A 19,434-nucleotide genomic window follows, 5' to 3' on the forward strand; every position below is an offset into this window, starting at 1 on the left:
ATATTAATACATTACTATTGTAACCACTATAAAACATAATTTCTGACCTTACCAAAATTCTAAAGGAGTTGGAGAGTATGCTCTGTATTATGTAACAAACAATAAATATTACTGCCCCACCTAACTCTAGGCATCCAGGAAATTTTATTGAATCTGTAAAATCATTGCTACAATATGACAACAGGCTAACAACAAATAATATGATACATCAAGTTTACTCTAAGACTGCAGACTAGATGAACATAAATAATAATAAATGGTGAAATAAACAGCACAGAGAACAATGAATCAAAATATACACAAAAAGTATGAAAATCAAATCAGCACAATAACTGGAATTGTAATATTAGTGGTAAGTTATACAGAATTAATTATCTTTTTAACAATTTTTTTTTTCTTATTTATTTTAAATTTTATTCCTTTTTAACCCTTTTCCTTTAATATTTTGATAACATTTAGTACATACATAATATAATATTAATATAATTAAAAGCAAATAAGCATTTCAAGTTACTTGTATTCATCTTAAAACACTCATTCTCTGATAATATAAACTAACCAAAATCTGTTAAATTAAAAATAAAAATTCTTAAAGTCTAAAATTAGTGCAAGGCTAGAATAAAATTAAGTAGAAATTAAAATTTAAAGTGGAATTGGCCATTCCTGCTCTGTCTTATACTAATAAAATAGTTATCTTTACATGTAAAATTTAAAACATCAGAAATACTACTTATGCTTATGATTCATTAATAACTAATGAGCAAAATAATGATTACAAAATTACAAATTAAGCATCAATTGCATAATTTTAAAGCCTTCCTCACCACACATTATAAATTAAAAAGCCTCAAAATATGCTATACATTCTTATTCAAAATACTCACATGTAAATAAATACTTATTTTCAAAGGACATAGATGCATACCATTCTCTGCAGCAGCTAATGCTGCAATTTCCATAGCTGATGAATTTTGCACTTGATCTTCAGTTTTCTTTGAAGGAATAGCTCCAGAAGTAATAGTTTTGCTACCTAAATTAAACAAAACTATTTATAGTATAAAAATATTTAAAAGTAAGGTTTTTAAAATTTTCATGAAAATTGCTGAAAAGATTATTAATTTAATGAAAGTTAACATATTTGGTCATGACAAAAAAGATCAGCTATTTTAGAGTTATTTAATCAACTAACTTAATAAATAACTCTAAGCAAGAGTTGTTTAGAGTTTTTTGTGCCTGCACTAAATCACACAAAAGTTAAGACTTTCTAATGAGATCACTTAGGTCAGAATGGGAAAGTAAAATTAGAAAACTTGCGACCCATTGCTGAAAATTATTATTATTTGTTATACTCTTTTACTCTTGTATTCTACTTTTACTATTATTTGCTAGTTTTTTTTATTTATTTAGTTATAATAAAATTATAATAAGGGCTTGTTGAACTTTTTATCCGCACCTTGAATACGAGGAAGATGATGGATAAGATAAGAATTTCATAAAAACATAAAATTAGATGGAGAAGTAAAGATATTAAAATAGTTTGAAGTAGCTGTGCTTTGAAGTAAATGTGTGTTATACAACTTTTAAAATGTCATTACAGTTTTTCTCAAAATATACGCAATATTTGTATAAGATATGCGATTTTTGATATCCCGAACAACTTAAATCTCACACACATTGGCTATTTCACTTATTTTCATCTATGTTTTTATATCTGTAGACACAGGTTCACATCTGTCGGCATATTGTGTCCACAGTTGCGACAAAAACATGGTTTTCTGAATTTAAGCACTGGTGAGTATATAACTAAAATTTGAAAACTGATAAACAATTCTTAAATATTTGATGCTATAAATACATTTTGATTTATTTAATTAACTTGCCTAATTATATGGATTCTATAATGTCTAGTGACATGAATACACATCACAAAAAATAACTAAAAGCTTTAAAGCAAATGTAGTGATACATAATACATAAACTATATTTAAAAAGGAATCAAGCTTTCAACTTAAATCTATAAGTTTTGATCCTAACCTTTCAGGAGGCATAACACATAAAATTTTCCAACATAGTAATAATAGATTCCATGCAAATAACTTAGAAGTATAAAAAGTTTCTATAAAAATAATAAATTTATTGACTTACTGTCACAAAGGACAAATAGAATAATAACCAATAATACTAATCAATATAAAAAATTATCACATTTAAAAATTTGCAAAACAGGTTATTTAGAATATCTTCAATATTTAAAATAATCTTAATTAAAAATAAAATAAAAACTTCATGTAGTAATATATATAATTATTTTAAAATAAAAATACCTATTGGAGGGGGTAAATTTGATAAGTCAACAGGTTGATTGGCATTAGCTGCTTCTATAACTGCATCAAATCCCTAAAAAATGTAGAAAGTTTTTAGTATTCAATTAAATATAATGAAATTATAATTTAGTCAAAGATATGTAAAAAAATATATTAAACTAAAAGTAGTTAATGTAGTCTATGTTCAATATTGCAACTTTTGAGGTCCAAACAAAAATGGATGTCATAGCACGAGTTCACTATGTCGTGAGCATACAAAACTATATCAAATATTTACTCAAAACTCGAAATACAGGACTTATTTTGGTATGAACATTATTCTTCAATCTCCTTCTACCAAAATTTTTAATTTTGGTGCTAAACATGGGGCATTATGCTATTTAACAAAAATGACTGCTTGTTATTAGCATTAGTCCAAAAAGCTGCTAATCAAAAATAAAATCAAGAAGAAAGTAATAAATACCAAGTGTTTTAACTCTAAAATAAATAAATTTTTGTTGCACTTCACAAAAAGAGTAAAAATGAAAATCTTTAACTTGAAACATGAACATCTTTAAACATGAAAAAAATTATTAATGAATTTATTGAACCACTGGCAAATAAATATACAAATATTATGAATGCATATTTGACACACTAATTTTCCAGATTAAGATGCAGTATGCTTTTCAAATTCTCAATAATGAAAATTCATCAACCATAGAGCCATATTTTCTAACATTTGAGTTTTGTTCAAAATATATTTATAACTGGTTATGAGTGAAAGCCGACATTTTTAAAACAAGTAGAATTCTTAAAAAATATCCGTCAAGATTTCTCAGTATACCCAATGCTCTATCTGATCTTTAATATAGCTGTTTAAATTATTCATATGTAGTGATGTTTAAAATATTTTAAATTCTAATTTATTAAAATATCAATAAATTACTTTTCTTACCACTAGATAAATTATTTTCTGAAACTAGGTAAATTCTTTAATAGTTGGAAGGTATGCATAAAGCATGTTTAGGACTACCTAGGATAAGAATAGGTGGTCCCGTCAATCTTTCTTCATTTAAAGAAATTTCAAAAAAATCTACGTTTATTGAGCAATAACATATAGTGATTTACAAATAGTGACAAATAGTGATATAGTGACAAATAGTGATATAGTGACAAATAGTGATATAGTGACAAATAGTGATTTGAATCATTTCCTTGAGACTATCTCTATTTGTTGCTTAATTTTCTATGGTAAAATACTTCTTTGGAAACTGCAAGAATGCTTAACCTGCTTCTGGAATAATTTATCAGAAATTTAAAAAAAATTTGCTATATTGAAATGAATTGTTCAATTTGGACGTTTAAATGGACATTAAAAGAACATTACGTCTACAGAATAGCAAATTGAGCTATATATATCAGTCTTTGTAAGGAAAGAATCACAGTAAAGGAGGGTTGTACTAAAGAGAATACAGAGTACTTACAATTTTTTAATAATTTTAAATTATTATGGATGATATAACACTGTATGGAGTTCCATTTTGATAGGCATGCTCAGGTTGTTTCTTATAATGCCATTTTTAAAGTCTTTTTAGTTTTGTTGTAATTCAGGTTTATTATAATGCCAAAAAAAGCATTTAAAAATTGTCAAGATCATTTCATTCCAGAATAAATAAAAATATAATTGTCATTTAATAAAAATAATTAAAGGACTAAAAAGTATAATATTAACTTTTTTATCATTGTTGATCAAAATATTTTTTTCCAGGGGTAGTATATATATTTTGCTTTAAGTAAAAAATTCTTAATGCATTCATATCAATTTAAAAAAGAAGTTTATTGACACAAGAGTGAAAGCCACATCTCAGCAAGTGGTGTTATGAGTTAAGTTAGACCTAAAAATTAGAAGTTCCTTTAAATCATATTAAAAATATCTGAATTTTCAAAACCCTATAGAAATGTGTCGTGCCTGAAACATGATAAAAAAAATAACTTGGACTTGCAATACAATTAACACAAATATAACATGTCAAAAGTGATTACTATTTTCACGATTCATAAGTCACATATTATTATATTGTATTTAAAAGATCGGGATTTTAAGAAACAAGTGGAAATCTGACAATAAGCACCAAAAACACAATTGAAAAGTCACTTGGCTTAACTATGAAATGTACTCAAATAAAGACAAACACAAATAAATCTTACTTTAGCAGTTCTCATGTATTCCATTGCTAATTCTTTATTCCCAGCTTTTTTAGCATTTAAAGCAGCCATTTTATACTCATTTTTCCTGGACATCAACAATGCAGTCAGAGATGAAGGAACATGACCTAAGAAATAATTAATTTTAAATTATTCCTTTTAACATAAAATAATTTAAATTACTTAAAGATGAAAACTAAAACAAATTTGCACTCATTACAACATCAGCGAAATTTTTGTGATAGTTTTGAAAACAAAGTCAACAGGAAAAAATAAACAATAGAGGGGGTGGAAAAAATAATGGAAAATTTTTTACAATATTAAATTTTTTTCATATTTCTCAAAAAATACTTAAAGAATCATTTTATAACTTTAGAAGTGTTTAGATCGTGCAATTTCTCAAACTTATCAATGAAGTTTAAAGCTTTCAGTGGTTTGAGGAACCAACAATAAATTACAAAGGAAAATAGTATTTTCAAACACGCTATGTTTAAAAATGCAGCAACAAATTTGCAACTTGTAATAATTATGTTGGTTATTATTTGCAATAATTGCACAAAATTCTGTAAGCCTAGCTGAAAGATTTAAAAAGTTATGGAAATTTTTATAGAAACTAATTTTTTGCGTTTTACAGTTTTTTGCAATATTCAATAAAATTTACCAAATATTTTACAGCAATTTAAAATTAATTACAAAATTTTTGCTTTAAAATCTGAAAAAATTCATTGAAAACTGAGCAATATAAGGCAGTTCTTTTATTCTGTGCAAAGGAAGAAAAAATTGAATTTCTTGTTTCATAATTTTGTAGTGAATCATATTTAGCAACTAATGAAAAAAAAAAACAATTAGAATATCTTAAAAATTTAAAAAGTTTCAAGTTTTGCACTTATTAATGGAAACTCAAAATGATAAGGGGTTTTCTACAAATATTATTTTGTATCATAAGACAAACTTAAATAAAAATTATAATTCCTCGTAAAAAAGTTCGTAAAAAATGATAATTCCTTGTAATAAGCGTTCGTACACTGAAATATGATTGTATAAGGAAACAAAACATACGAAAGAAAAGATACTTTCATGGAAGATCAGTCCCAACAATGGCGGCATCATTTTTAATAAATCTTGTTTAATAACACAAATAAAATTTGTGAAAAACTCTTCAACATTTTGAGCTTTCTTTTTAGAAGTACAAAAACTACTTAGAAAATTGATTGAAACTTTTTAAATTTTTAAGACATTCAAATCAGACTTTTTTTTATTAGTTCCAAAATACAATTCACTATAAATTTTAAAAAAAAAAAAAAAAAAAAAAAAAAATTCCCACACAATCATAGTAGCTACTTTAATTACTCATATCTTGCCCAGTTTTAAAGAAATTTTTCTCAAATTTTAAAATAATAATATTACAATTAATATTAAATTGCTCCAAAAATATTTTTTAGTTTTATTAAATATTTCTAAAGTTAGAGAAAAAAAATGTAAGACGAAAAAATTAGTTTTTTATAAAAATGTTCATATCTTAGTAAATATTTAAGCTAGGTTTACAGAATTTTGTGCAATTATTGCATATAATAATCAAAATAATAGTTACAAGTTACAAATTTACTAAGAACATAATTTTACATGGCAAAATACAAAAAGTGAGCAAAATTGGTCGAATAGTTCATGAGAAATAGAATTTTGAAAAAGACATATTTTTAAAATTCGATTTCTCTCAAATTTCCTACTTTACTATGAAAAATTACAATCTTTAAAATGATGCAGAAAATTGTATACCTTACAATTCAAACATTTTTCGACCATCCTTAATTAAAATAATAAAAATTAATAAATATTTACTTAAAGTTATTTTTTGCGAGGAATTATCCTTGGATAAACAAATTCTATAATTGAGTGAAAAATGTTTTAATTGAACAAACATTTTTTAATTCGCTTAAAAAATTCTTGAGATATAACAAAATAGACAAAAAAGTAAAATTAACTTTAACGAGTCCTAACTTTCAAATGCTCTCCTAACCAAACTATTTTGACAATATTTCCCAGATTGCTTTGAGGATCAGAAGTCCAAATTTGTCCAAAAAAAAATTTTTTTACTCAGAGAAAGTAGGTTTTTATGTCTGATTTTGTAACTTTAAATATTGTCTGCACTTATTAATTTGCATATTTGAGATCACCCCCTTAAGCCATTATGATTGAGTCCTAGATCCTGAAAATCTGAACGCTCTTATCTCCTATTCATTCCCCTTCCTCTTATAGAGGCAGTAAAAATTTGATACAGCAGATGAAATGAGATCCCGACACAGCTGTGTGACTGAATTTGTGTAAACTTGGTTAAGTGGTAATTGAGAGGGAGAGTTCTTTTGGTACTATATGTGTGTTGATATTTCAGTGAAATTTAAAAAGAGGAAACAATTACTGATGATTGATTAGTAGATTTTTGAAAGTTCCAATCTATTTTTGTAAAAAAAAAAGAAAAAAATCTGATTCTGATTAGAGCTTTCCAGTTAGTTGAAATCCACAGTCATGATTTTAGTGTAAATATTGTTTGTAAAGGGATTCCATGAATGCCCTCTATGTATGTATATAGGAAAGAATAAAATCTGCAACCTTTACCACTAGTATCCATTTCAGATAATGGCTCAGGCAGAGGTTTTGCTTCGGTATTTGGCTTAGGTTCAGCAGCATCATTCACAGTTTTTGGCATTTCTATTGTAGACTGATTCTCAGGTCCTAAGTTAAAAAAAGTTATAATTGATAAAAAACATGAAAAACATAAAATTTCCTTCATAAATAAAATAAGAGAATAATATTTGGTTTATTCAATCTAAAATTTTTAAAAAAATGTATAGATAAACCAAAGTAAAGACCAGTATAAAATGCAGCATAAATGACGAACATCTGCAAATTATCTTGGGTTTTGCACTTTATGTTCGATTATTGTTGCTAAAATAGCTACTCTTCCCTGCTTGCTAAAGTATCTGAGCTAAGCAATTAAGTGCTTCAGAACTTTTCAATGTTTGCTGTAATTTCTTAATTATAAATTGCTCCTTAGTTAAACAGCTTGATCAAGAATACAAACAGATTAGATATATCATATGATTAGATATAAAAAAAAGTAAAGTATCTTAAGTTGATATTATTTAATGGACTTTCGTAAAAAAAAATTCTTTTTTATATTTATTTTAATTGTTTCAGGTATAAGTTGATATAAAATATTCATATTAAATTATTAAACTAGACTACAAATAATCATTATCTCTGTTAAATTTTGTTGATATATATTTTTAAAAAAGAAGGAAATTATAAATTAGAAAGTTATATATTAGAAATATTAGAGAATATTAGAAAGTTTTTTGACAAAATGACTAAACAAATTACTTCTAAAACAAATCTAATCAATTTAGAGAACTCAATTTGCTGAAAAATTATTTCCCCTTAAATAGCTTATATAAAGTCATCTTAAATAGCTAATACAGCTAAAATAGTTTATATGATTAAATATTTCTCACCTATTTAGAATGAAATTTAGTTTAAACAATTTTTATAAAACTAAATTTTACATAAACATTTAATATTTTAATGAAAAGAAAACTATTGGAGTTTTTGAAGATTCAATTTGCAATTTTAAATACTTAATCAATTTTATAAATACAAAATAAAAATACAGTCTAAATATAACATAAATATACAATCATAAATGAATGAATATATTTAATACAAACATTTGATTATCTTCAAAGAAGTAAATTTATATTAAATACCCTTAATATCCAAGGATTTTGGTCAGAATTTATTTGTAATATTATTTTTCAATTTGCTCTCAATTTTAAAATTAGGAATTCAGAAAGAAACAATTTCTTTAATTCAGGGTATGAGTAAATGAATAAAATAATAAAATGTGAATAAAAACGATAGCAAATAAATTGCAAAACTGATAATAAAACAATTTCAGTTAAAACTAATTAATAATTAAATAAAATAAAAGATAACAAATGAGCACTTTTATACTTCATTAAAATAAAATAAAAATGCCTTTAAGCTGAGTGTTCCAGAAAAAGTCTCTAGAGTTTGTTATTTATGCCCACCACTTCATGATTCTTCAGAAAATAAACTAAATGAACACAAAACTTAAATGATTAAAATATTTTTCTAAGTAGTTTTGAGTAACTACTACTATTTTGCACTTTCTCTTAAGAAGAGTGGCTAAATCCAAAACTTCCTGGTATACACCACAGCAAATACCGGTTATAAACAAAGAATTAGGTAAAATAGTTGGTTTTTCAATTATTTATTTGCATCTACTGCAGTCTTTTTCAAATAGCAACTATTTAAATGACCATTTTAAAGGTGAAAAGTTTGTCACTTACGTTTTGCAGCTGACGCTTTTGGAATGCTAACAACAGGTGGAACATCTTCTTGATTGACAACACCGCCTCCTTTAGCCACTTTGATCATGCTCTCTAAAGTCTGAAAATTTAGATAATAAATATTTCAAGCAATTTAGTCTAATAAAAATATGTAAATTTAAAAAATCTATAAATAACATAAATCCTACTTTACATTTACAACCAGTCTCAATTTACATTCTATAAATCAAAATCTGATAGCTAGAGTACCTGAACTCAAATGCACTTAATCTTAAAAAAAAGTTTTCAATGACTTGTAATAGTTTTATGTAACATTAATTTAATTGCTAAAAATATGATTTTCTTAGGAAGAGAGTAAGCATTAAAACGAATTATCAAATTCTCTAAATGAAAAAAATGTAAGAGACTTTAAATACAGTGGAAAGTTCAGTTTCCAAAATCGTCACGAATTTAGCAAGTCTGGAAAATAAATTATTCGGAACAACAGATCTACAATGTAAACAAACATAAATTTATTTCTGGTGAAAAATTTTAATTAATATTTTTGGTTGTTTTTGATTAAGAGTGAATTATTCTAAAAATAAACTGCTGTTAATAAGTTAAATATATATAAAATTTGTGAAAAACTCTTCAACATTTTGAGCTTTCTTTTTAGAAGTACAAAAACTACTTAGAAAATTGATTGAAACTTTTTAAATTTTTAAGACATTCAAATCAGACTTTTTTTTATTAGTTCCAAAATACAATTCACTATAAATTTTAAAAAAAAAAAAAAAAAAAAAANATATATATATATATATATATAAGAATATAGTAGAAGCCTGCGTACCTGGAATCGGACTAATTAGAAAGCTTGTGTACAAAAAAGATTTTTATAGCAGGCCTTAAAAAATGAATTAACTAGGAATTATCAACTTTTATAGAAAAGCTGCTTTTTAGTTTCCAAAATAAACTAATAAATAGAAGAAAAAACATATGTAAACAAATCTAATTCCTTAAATAAATTCCTCATTTTCTTTTAAAGATAATTTGATTATTGCTTTATTTCTAAAATAATTGTTTAGCAATAAGAAATATTAATTCTTTTCTTAGCTCTTTCTCTTCTGAACTGTTTTCAAAAAGGTTAATCTAAAAAGTTTCTTTCCATTAAAAAAATTATTTTCAATAATTAATAAAATAATATCTCTATAATATGCATTACTCTCATGACACAGTTGTGATTGAAGTACTTGCATCATTTTTTTTTGGCACCAAGTAAGATAAATAATTTTTAAAAATGTGCATTACTTTTTAATTTCTTTTAATCAAATTTAATATGCATTAGTTTTTTTTAATACTCTCAGTTCCGCAGTATAATACTGCAGACTTTTGTAACAGGCATAAAAAAAACTAATTAAGAAAGAATAATGAAATTGTATACTAATAAAGATATATTTTAATACTTATGTGAACTTTTAATTTTTTAGCTTTCTTTATACCTCCAGCATTTTGCAATTTTTTCTAGGAGGACTCTCTCTCAAAGCTAGAATAATGAAAAAGAATTAAACTGCCTATTTTTTAAAACTTCTTGACTTTTCATAATTTGAAATCTGACATAAGCAATGAGAAAAGTAGTCGCTGAAACCAGTAAAGGTCTTTTACAGAAGCTTAAAAAGTGACATTTTTTTTTTAAAATAAAAGAAAAATGGATATCTTTACAAAAATATTATTTTTAAAAAATAAAAATAATCTCGTTAAAAGCAATATATCTTAACTAATTTGAGACTCAAGACTTAGTTCTTACAATAATTTGTGCATCAGTATTTGGTGATAAAAAAAAGTTTCTAACTTTAAACCTATAATTTTTGGGATTTTCTTACATAGTAAAATTACTTGAACAATAATAACTAGATGAGAAAGATTGCATGAAAAATAAAATAAAATAAGAAATTAAATTTTACTTTAACAGCCCTCCCATAGCGCCGAACTTTTGAGTTATCACCCATTTCTTTAGCAGCTTGAATAGCATCATTATATAACTTTAATCTGTCTTGTAGTTCTTGTAAAATAGCGTTTCCAGAAGTTTCTTTGGAAATAGAAGTTCTTTTTTCATCATGACTTATAGGTGGTTCTTCAGGCATATCAGCACATTCTTCTTCATCAGGTGAAAGCTTCTGTAGCTCTTTCTGCGAAAAAAAAAAATGAAACAATCATAGAGTAGAAAAGATAGAAGCCTTAACATTTGCTGAACATTTTAAAGAAGAGTTAAGTAAAACACAGGGAGATTGTTCATGAATTTATGAATAATAGTTCCAACGCACAATTCCAAAAAAATTACTTAACTGTCGAGTTAAGCTAACGGTTGTTTAATTGAGATTTGTTTTCCTATTTGTGTTTTCAACTTAAAGTTATTTAACATTTAGTGAGAAAAGCATTTTTGTGCTCAAAGTTTTCAGTAAAAGGATAAGGCCAATTTATAGTTACAAAGTTTTCGCTCATCACAATATTTTTTCTAGTTTTTTCTTCCTTTTTTATAATCATTTATTAATTATTATAAAGCTATCTGGTATGAATAAAACTATAGTATGTAAGAGATAAAGAAATTTATAGAAACATAGAAAACATATATAAGCCTTTTACTCTGCTTTTCTGAAAGTTTTTTTTTAGTATTATAGTAGAAGATCTTTATAATGCGCACCTTGAAATATGAAGCTCTGCATGTAATAGAGTTTTGCATTGTACAGATTATTTAATGAAAAATGAATTCAATGATAAACCTTTATTATTTTTAACTGATTTCAAAACCTACGTAACATGATTTTACAAGTAATATTTTGCAAAATCATTGAAACGTTGTAAATTGTTGGAGGGGATAACCTCTCACTCTCCGGGAGATATATGCTCATGCAGAAAGTAATAGAGATATTTTTGAAGTTACCTTGTTAAGCAACATCGGTATAGTTGAAATTGAAATGTAGACTTCAAAAAAAAAAAGCTTGAGAATACTTTTAAGAATACTTTAAAATATATTGCTTTTTAGTATCTATACTTGTAATTTGATTTTTTTCAGAAATTCTTTAATAGTTTGCATGATCGAAAGTTGAATTTAAATCAGTAACTTGGTATGATGGGAGTGAATTGAATTTGCTAAAAACTTTTTCTCTCTCTTTGGCTAATGTTTTTTGTCACAGATTAGCCAAATTGTAAAGGTTATTTAAAAGCCATTGAGAACACTGCTTTACCCATGAAAGATAGCAATTTTAGTCCTGAACATATCAATCTTAAAATGCTTCAAATAAATTTTTATATACAAATACTACACAAATATGTAAATAGGTGATTATTATTTAATTGAAAAAAATTGCAAATTTATAAAACATTCAAACTAATGACAAAAAAAATTTCAACTTTGGTTTGCTTAGCTTTTTAAATTGTAACTTCTTAGCAAATTATCAAATAATGTAAAAAGTTAATAGTGTCAGAAATTTTTTAATTACAATTTTCATTGTTCAGACCTACAAAGTTAGTGTGGTTCATAGAGAAAAGTGGTTTCTAAAATTCTGTGACATAGATTTTATACATTTAGCAATGATTAGAGGGCTATATACAACGACTAATGCAATAGTATATTTTTGGTTAAAAAATCATCTTTTTGGGATCAAATAAAAAAAGTGGAAACAAATATACAGCATTGATTCCATAAAAAATTTAATTAATAACAAAATTACCATTCATGTAGAAATCTCTGTCTTATTTCAATCAAAAATTTGCCGCATCACATATTTTATTAAAATACAAGTTTCAAAAATAATAAAAAGAGCACTACTTATGAGTGGATGATTTTCCAAATGTTTGTGGAATTACTTTTCATATTATAAATTTAACACATTTTTTTTGCAAGTGAGCAATCCTGGATAAAGACTACAATTTTGAAATGTTTTCTTTGAGTCTCATTTTCTTGAAATTAAGTTCCTACCATACAATTCTGAATAAAAAAAAACTTGCAATAGCCCGTAAATGAAAATTCTAGCAGAAAAAAGGGCTTGTTGGTAAAGAAGGCAAAATCTTCTCCATATTAAAATTTTGAAAAAAATGTCGAAATTTAAATTTTAGATTTGTGAAACACAGTAAAAAAAATTTCAGAAAATTTGTCATTTGATTTGCCATCTTGATATTAACGGAGCTCTATTAATTAGAAGAAAAATGCCATGTCTGTTTAAGTTAGCTTCTACTAACTTAAATTTGAACATTGAACTAAAATTTGAACAAATAAGAACTGTAATTTAATAAATAATCTTTACAAACTTTTTCATTGCTGAAATTCACTATTATAAATAAACAATAAGAGAAAAATTATTACCAATAAGTCTTCATTTGCCAAAAGATCCTCATCGTCTTCGTCATCCTCGTCTTCATCATCTTTTAAGCAATCTGCTGCAAGTCTTTCAATATCTAATGCTGGGGGAGGTGCTAGAAAATAATAAGATTCACAACTTAAAAGTAAAATTAGAATACTTTGAAAATGCTTCAAAAGTAGCCTATTGACCTAAAGAAAATAAATGCAGAAAATTGGTAATAGGATAAACATTTAATAAATAAAGAATTTCAGAACTATGTATTAAACAGAAAATGAAACAAAATAATTTTTTTTTTTAAATGATTTTATAATATTGTTATGATTGTTGTAGCGTAAAATTATTTTCTACATATATAAGAATTTTTTATCACTTTATTTTTTTTAATTATTCACTTAATGGCCTATCACTGTCGTACAATAGGATCTTCATATCTTAAATAGGGTAATTTTATGTAAAAAAAAAAACTAATTCACTTTAAAAAATGTAAAAAACATGAAACGCTTGCAAAAAATGTAATAAACATGCATATGACATGTAATAAAAAATATGATATTGAAAACTACATAAAATTCTAAATAAAATAAAAATTAGAAACAAGCTATTCATTCTTTCTTGCAAATTTGTTTGAGATTTTTAAAAAAAAACGTGGTTTGTATATAATAAAACTCGCTAAAATATCCGCATTAAGCCTTAATTTAGCTCAACGCAGCCCAGCTTATATCTTATGACTACTTTCAGTAAATCAAACTTTTGCAATAAATTTTAGGTCATAAGTAAATAATAACTAGCAAATTTATTTAAAATTAAGTTTGAAAATTTAATGTTCAAAAGATTTAGTTTTTACTACTTTCACAACAAGAGCAATTCTGCTAGAGATAAGAGCAGAATGCATATGAAAATGCAGTTGTAAATAGCTTAAAATATATTCTATATATCTAATAGCTATAAATAGTTCAAAAATATATTCAATGTGGAGTTGATAATTTTATTCTTTAAACAAAGAATTACTTTATTCAATTATGTAAAAGCATTACTTTTCTCTTAAAATTACTGTTAGCCTTATTTTTAAAAAAAAAAAGTTATCAGGTGAACTTTTCAGAATTAAATAAGAATTATTTATAAATGTATACTGAATTGCTAGATGTGTAGAAAATAAGTGAACAAAGATGACCTAAATAAATTTATATTACAAATGTAAATTAGGGAATGACCCTATTAAATTTTTATTACAATCTGTAATTTAGTTCAATACATTTTTTAATCAAATGATTAAAAATAGTTTTGATGATTTTAAAGTGAAAATTCAGTGAATATTGCAGCCAACATTTTTGTCAGTAGTTAATTATTATATAGTCTCCATATTCATCATATAACAGCATACTTAGATGAAAATGAAAAACTTTCTGCGAACCCAAATTTCAATAAAAAAAAACTTAGTTTTAACTTTTTTGTTACCACCTAATTTTAGCAAAATTTGTTTGAAAAATACCGATTTTTTTAGTAAGTGTTTTAATTTTTATGCAACTCTAACATGACAAAACCATAAATAAAGTTAATATATATATAACAAATAAAGAGTTAAATGAATTATGAAATAATAAATTAAATGCGTTAATAATTTTCTTTCCGTTTCTTGAAATAATTCTACAGATTTCTAACGTAAATTATTTAATAAATGATCTTAAAGGTGCCTCTATAAGTTTCCAATCTTCGGAGGAAAATTACAGCCTATTGGAAAATCCGTACCATTTCCTACATTATAAGTAAATATTGATGGTTGACAGTTAAAACCTTTTTTCTCAGAATGAAGAGAGCCATCAGAAACAAATATGAGACATATCATGGTGCAGTCACTTTCATTGAACCAAAATTCATCAACAAAAAAAACTTACGTCAGAAATAGATCTACAAGATTGAAAAATATATGACAAATCTAGAGTTCATTTTCCTTAGTGTTTTTATAAATTGGAACTTTGCTCTGTAACAGTCTGAAACTGAATATTTTCTAATTTCTTCTCAAGCAATTTTACATGCTCCAGAATGAAATTAATTTCTTCATTTCCGTTACTGAATTTTCAATAAAAAATTTAGAGAGTTCTAGAATAGCTTCTGAATTTTTTTAATCCATTTTAAAATTTTCTGTTCTTGTATTTAAATTTTCTTTTATATCCAAATTTTCTTTGGTTATATTTAAATTTTCAGTTGTATTCAAATTATCTTTGGTAGTATTTAAGTTTCAGTTGTATCTAAGTTTTCTTTGGTAGAATTTTAATTTTCAATTGATTCCAAATTTTCTTTTGTTGAATCTGAATTTTCTAAAATAGTTTCCGAATTATCAGAAACAGGTTTTATATTTTCCGTTTTGTCTTCTGTAAACTTTCTTCTAGGCATAAAAGCATAGATTGATGTTTGATTAGCCAGTCTTTTGTTTGTTGTATTCTAATTTGGATTTTTTTGTTGTAAACATCCACATTTGCGCATTCAATAATTTTTTCATGGCAAAAGTGGAATTTCACTTTCCGCATTAAGCTCGGATAATAGTTAATTATTTAAAATGTTCTTAAAGAAACACTAATTCTAGTTGAAAATGCATCAAAAACCATGTTCTTGCGATATGGAATACACGTGTTCTACCTACATCACAATTTAACAAAACTAACTGAAATTTTTATCATGTTTAAAATCCTGTGACGTCACTCGAAATTGATACGCAATGGCGAGTGTGCCAACTGTGTGCTGAAAAGAATGCTCTACACTTGGAAGAAAAATAAATTGCTGCCCCTTCAATTCTCAATGCCCGAAAGTGCAATGCAATGTCATATTCATAAGGAAAATACGGCTGTGCGACGCAGAAAGAAAAAAAACACTTGTTATCAATCTCTGCTAGATTAACTAATGGAAAGAAGTTACAAATTTCAACATGTTTTTTAATCATAAATGAGTATGTAATTGAGAAAATTTTCTAGGATGGCAAAAAATATTGACTGTGGAGTAAAATAAAAACATTTTGACTGTGCTTTTTTTTAAATAATGAGTAATACTAAAAACATTTCCCGCAGTATGCGACTAATTTTCCCCAAATAGTAATTGGGCATTTGTGTACATTATGCATGCCTGTTTAACATATTCGAGATTATTAAATTGACAATTTAAATATTTTAAAATCAAATGGTTAAAAGACTAATGATATCTTTCTAATGACAAATTTTTATCACATAGCATTTCCTTTTATTTTTGCTAATCATTAAAAAAGTTAGGGTTTTCTAAATTCATACTTATTTTAAAATCTAGCTTCTAATAATTATTGCTTTTTTATCCTTCATAAAATAACTCAAGAGTGCTGAAAATTTCAACACCAAATCCAATAAAAAAGGCAGCAATAAAAAGCCTAAAATATTTTATACAATTAATGGTTCACACGAAAATAATATAGTAATTAATGGGATAGATATTAAATCAAAATGAGAGAGACAAAAATTTTGAAGTGATGAAGCTCTGTTTTAGTTGAATGTTCTGGACCCACATGAAATTATTTAATTAGTAAACAATGCCTAAGTCAGGTTCAAATATTGCTGAAAATAAAGCAGCATTTTAAAAATAAGCAATAAACATTTTTAAAAAAATTTTGGATATGGGATTCTTATTCATTTACCTTTAGGCACTCGTTTTGGTCTTCCTATCTCTTGACCAGACATCAAGGCTGCAAGCTCACTTTCAAGACTACCTTCATCAACATCACTATCGTCATCATCAGCCTCTAGATCCAGATTTGGAATATCAAAAAGACCAAGCTGAAAGATCAAAAGTTAAATTATTGTACTCAATTAATGTAAATTTCTATATAATGTAATAAGATGCCAGTTACTAATGACGTAAATCAAGCGATATTCGGGAAAACACAAAATTTTGGGTATTAAAAATGCAATTCATATTTAAAAAAAAAAACTTTTCTTAGGTAATTTATAAAGGAGAGATTTTAATAAAAAATTGCGTTTAGTTAAAAATTGCGTTAGCAGCTTTCTGCAGTTGTAGTTTTTTTTAAAGTAGATACAGTGAAAAGTCCTATATCACGATCGTCAGGACTTCGGCAAGTCCAGAAAATAGATTATTCCAGATAATAGGTTTTTAAGGTAAAGAAACATAAAAATATTCTTAATCAGTTAAAAAAGAATAATTAACTTCAATTTCATTCAACAACATTTTCTTATAGGTTGAAAGACATTTAAAAAACTACAGAATGTTTAGTATGATAAAATATATATGCATTAAAAATAAATAAAAGTGAGCAAATGATAATGTGAACTTTCTCTATCATGAATATTTCCTTTCGGTTTTATTCATTTGGATGTGAAAAATTAGCAAGGTAGATAATCAGTTAAAAATAGCATTAAAAAAGAAGCCTCAAAAAATTCCAAAAGTAAATTATTCTCATTTAGCAACAAAATATAATCTAAAACAAGGAACAGCATTGAAATGATTTTTTTAATTAAAACATCTATATTTTAATAATATACTTCATTATACGAAGGAAATTTTGAATCATACATTTGAAGAATTACTTATTTACGAACTGACTTATTGATGATTTACGACATGGTTTTACCATCGTATTTTCGTTACTGCCATGGATTTTCACAAGGTTTTCATACTTTAATGATACATCATTTTGTCCAGGAAATTACTTTTTTATGCACTCGATTTGCGAGAATTTGTTGATAACATTTTCAACAGTTTAGGATTTCACACTATTTTTTTCATACCATACTATAGCAAAATGAATAGCTTGATGTATAGTAGAGAAACATTTATCCGGTATCCAGATAACCAGGAAACCAGAAAACTGGGAAAAATTTTGCTCGGTTTTCCTGCCATTTTAAACCAGAAAATGAAATTATTATGAAAAAAAGCTGAAATCGCACTCATCCTTGAAGTTCAGTAGAGGAAAATGTGAGGAAGGGGAGAATTTTTTTCCCCGCTTACCCAGAGAAACGTCATTTCTTCCGTGACCTTGAAGATCTTTAGATCAAGAGGAGGCAAGAAAGGGATGAATGTTTTATTTTCTCCTTTAGGCCGCCAATCAAACTCAAAGGAGTGGCATGCCGATTTCATTTTCTCTTTGATTTACGAGGGGGTGGGGAAAATGCATTGCACTTGCATATCAGTGAACTGAAGATGAAAGAGAAAAATATATTTATCTATTTGACATTGCTTAATAAAAACAAAATCTTTTTCCTTCGAATAAATTCCGATTCTTTGGAAGTGCGGTATCATTTGCAAGTTTTTCTTGATGTAGAATCACATCTGCTTTATTTAAAAATCGTGTTTTTGTAAAAAAAATAAAAGAATTGTTTATTAATTTAAACATACAATTATTTCATGAAGCAGATTGCAGTTTTGTTTTTCTGATCTCACTACGTTTGACATTTTTTTTCTTTTCACAATAAATTTCGCACTCAAAAAATTTATTCTTTTTATTCATAAATTTCATCATTAGGTTTTTTTTTTAATTCCATTGATCTTGCCTTGTTCTGGGTTTTAATATTTATGCTAGTGCCTTTCTTAACAATAAATTCATAAATTTCGCACTCAAAAAATCTCTCACAATAAATTTCCCACTCAAAAAATTTATTCTTTTTATTCATAAATTTCATGATTAGGTTTTTTTTTAATTCCATTGATCTTGCCTTGTTCCGGGTTTTAATATTTATGCTAGTGCCTTTCTTAACTATCGTTTCGATAATTTTCAAGTGTTGTTTTTATTTAGATTAATAAGTTTTCCTTTTATTTTATCGTCTCCCCCCTTATAATTAGGTATGAAATATATTGTGTTATTTAACAAATGGTTTTGTTTATATTAGTTAATTTATGAATTGTAATTATTTTTAAAAAATAAGTATGAGAATTTTTTATATTTTAAACTTCTTTTTCTTGTCTAAACTTGCAAATTTTTTTATTCTTTTAGATGTTATTTTTCTACCATATTTTTTTTCCTTTAATTTAGGAGTGCTTTTCTTTTTTCTCTTACTTTAAAATGTGTTACACTTTTTCCTAACAATTCGGGTTTGATAAAATATCGATTAACGACACTTTTTGGTCAATCCAGAAAACCGGGAAATTCAAACATACGGGATAGCGATGGTCCCAAGCATCCCGGATAATTGGTTCTCTACTGCATAAACAAATTCAATAAATACTATTTACATTTATATATAATGTGTT

General features: G+C 25.7%; 1 protein-coding gene across 6 annotated transcripts in view; it reads right to left on the bottom strand.

Moving 5' to 3' along the window:
- LOC107446605 (lethal (2) giant discs 1) overlaps positions 1-19,434 on the bottom strand; it is a 38,049-nt gene that overhangs the window by 17,534 nt on the left and 1,081 nt on the right. For 3 of the 6 annotated variants that reach the window (XM_071188282.1, XM_071188283.1, XM_016061291.3), the window contains exons 2-9: positions 16,868-17,006; positions 13,218-13,327; positions 10,819-11,043; positions 8,879-8,978; positions 7,125-7,241; positions 4,515-4,639; positions 2,325-2,397; positions 926-1,030 (exon numbers count right to left, since the gene is read on the bottom strand). In XM_071188282.1, coding sequence (XP_071044383.1) covers positions 926-1,030; positions 2,325-2,397; positions 4,515-4,639; positions 7,125-7,241; positions 8,879-8,978; positions 10,819-11,043; positions 13,218-13,327; positions 16,868-17,006 — 994 coding nt within the window. Of the gene's footprint in view, positions 1-925; positions 1,031-2,324; positions 2,398-4,514; positions 4,640-7,118; positions 7,242-8,878; positions 8,979-10,818; positions 11,044-13,217; positions 13,328-16,867; positions 17,007-19,434 lie in introns of all 6 variants that reach the window. The other 3 variants (XM_016061292.3, XM_016061289.3, XM_043055270.2) reach the window with 1 other exon arrangement.

This window comes from Parasteatoda tepidariorum, chromosome X2, assembly GCF_043381705.1.
Source record: "Parasteatoda tepidariorum isolate YZ-2023 chromosome X2, CAS_Ptep_4.0, whole genome shotgun sequence".
In the NCBI taxonomy this organism is placed as follows: domain Eukaryota; kingdom Metazoa; phylum Arthropoda; class Arachnida; order Araneae; family Theridiidae; genus Parasteatoda; species Parasteatoda tepidariorum.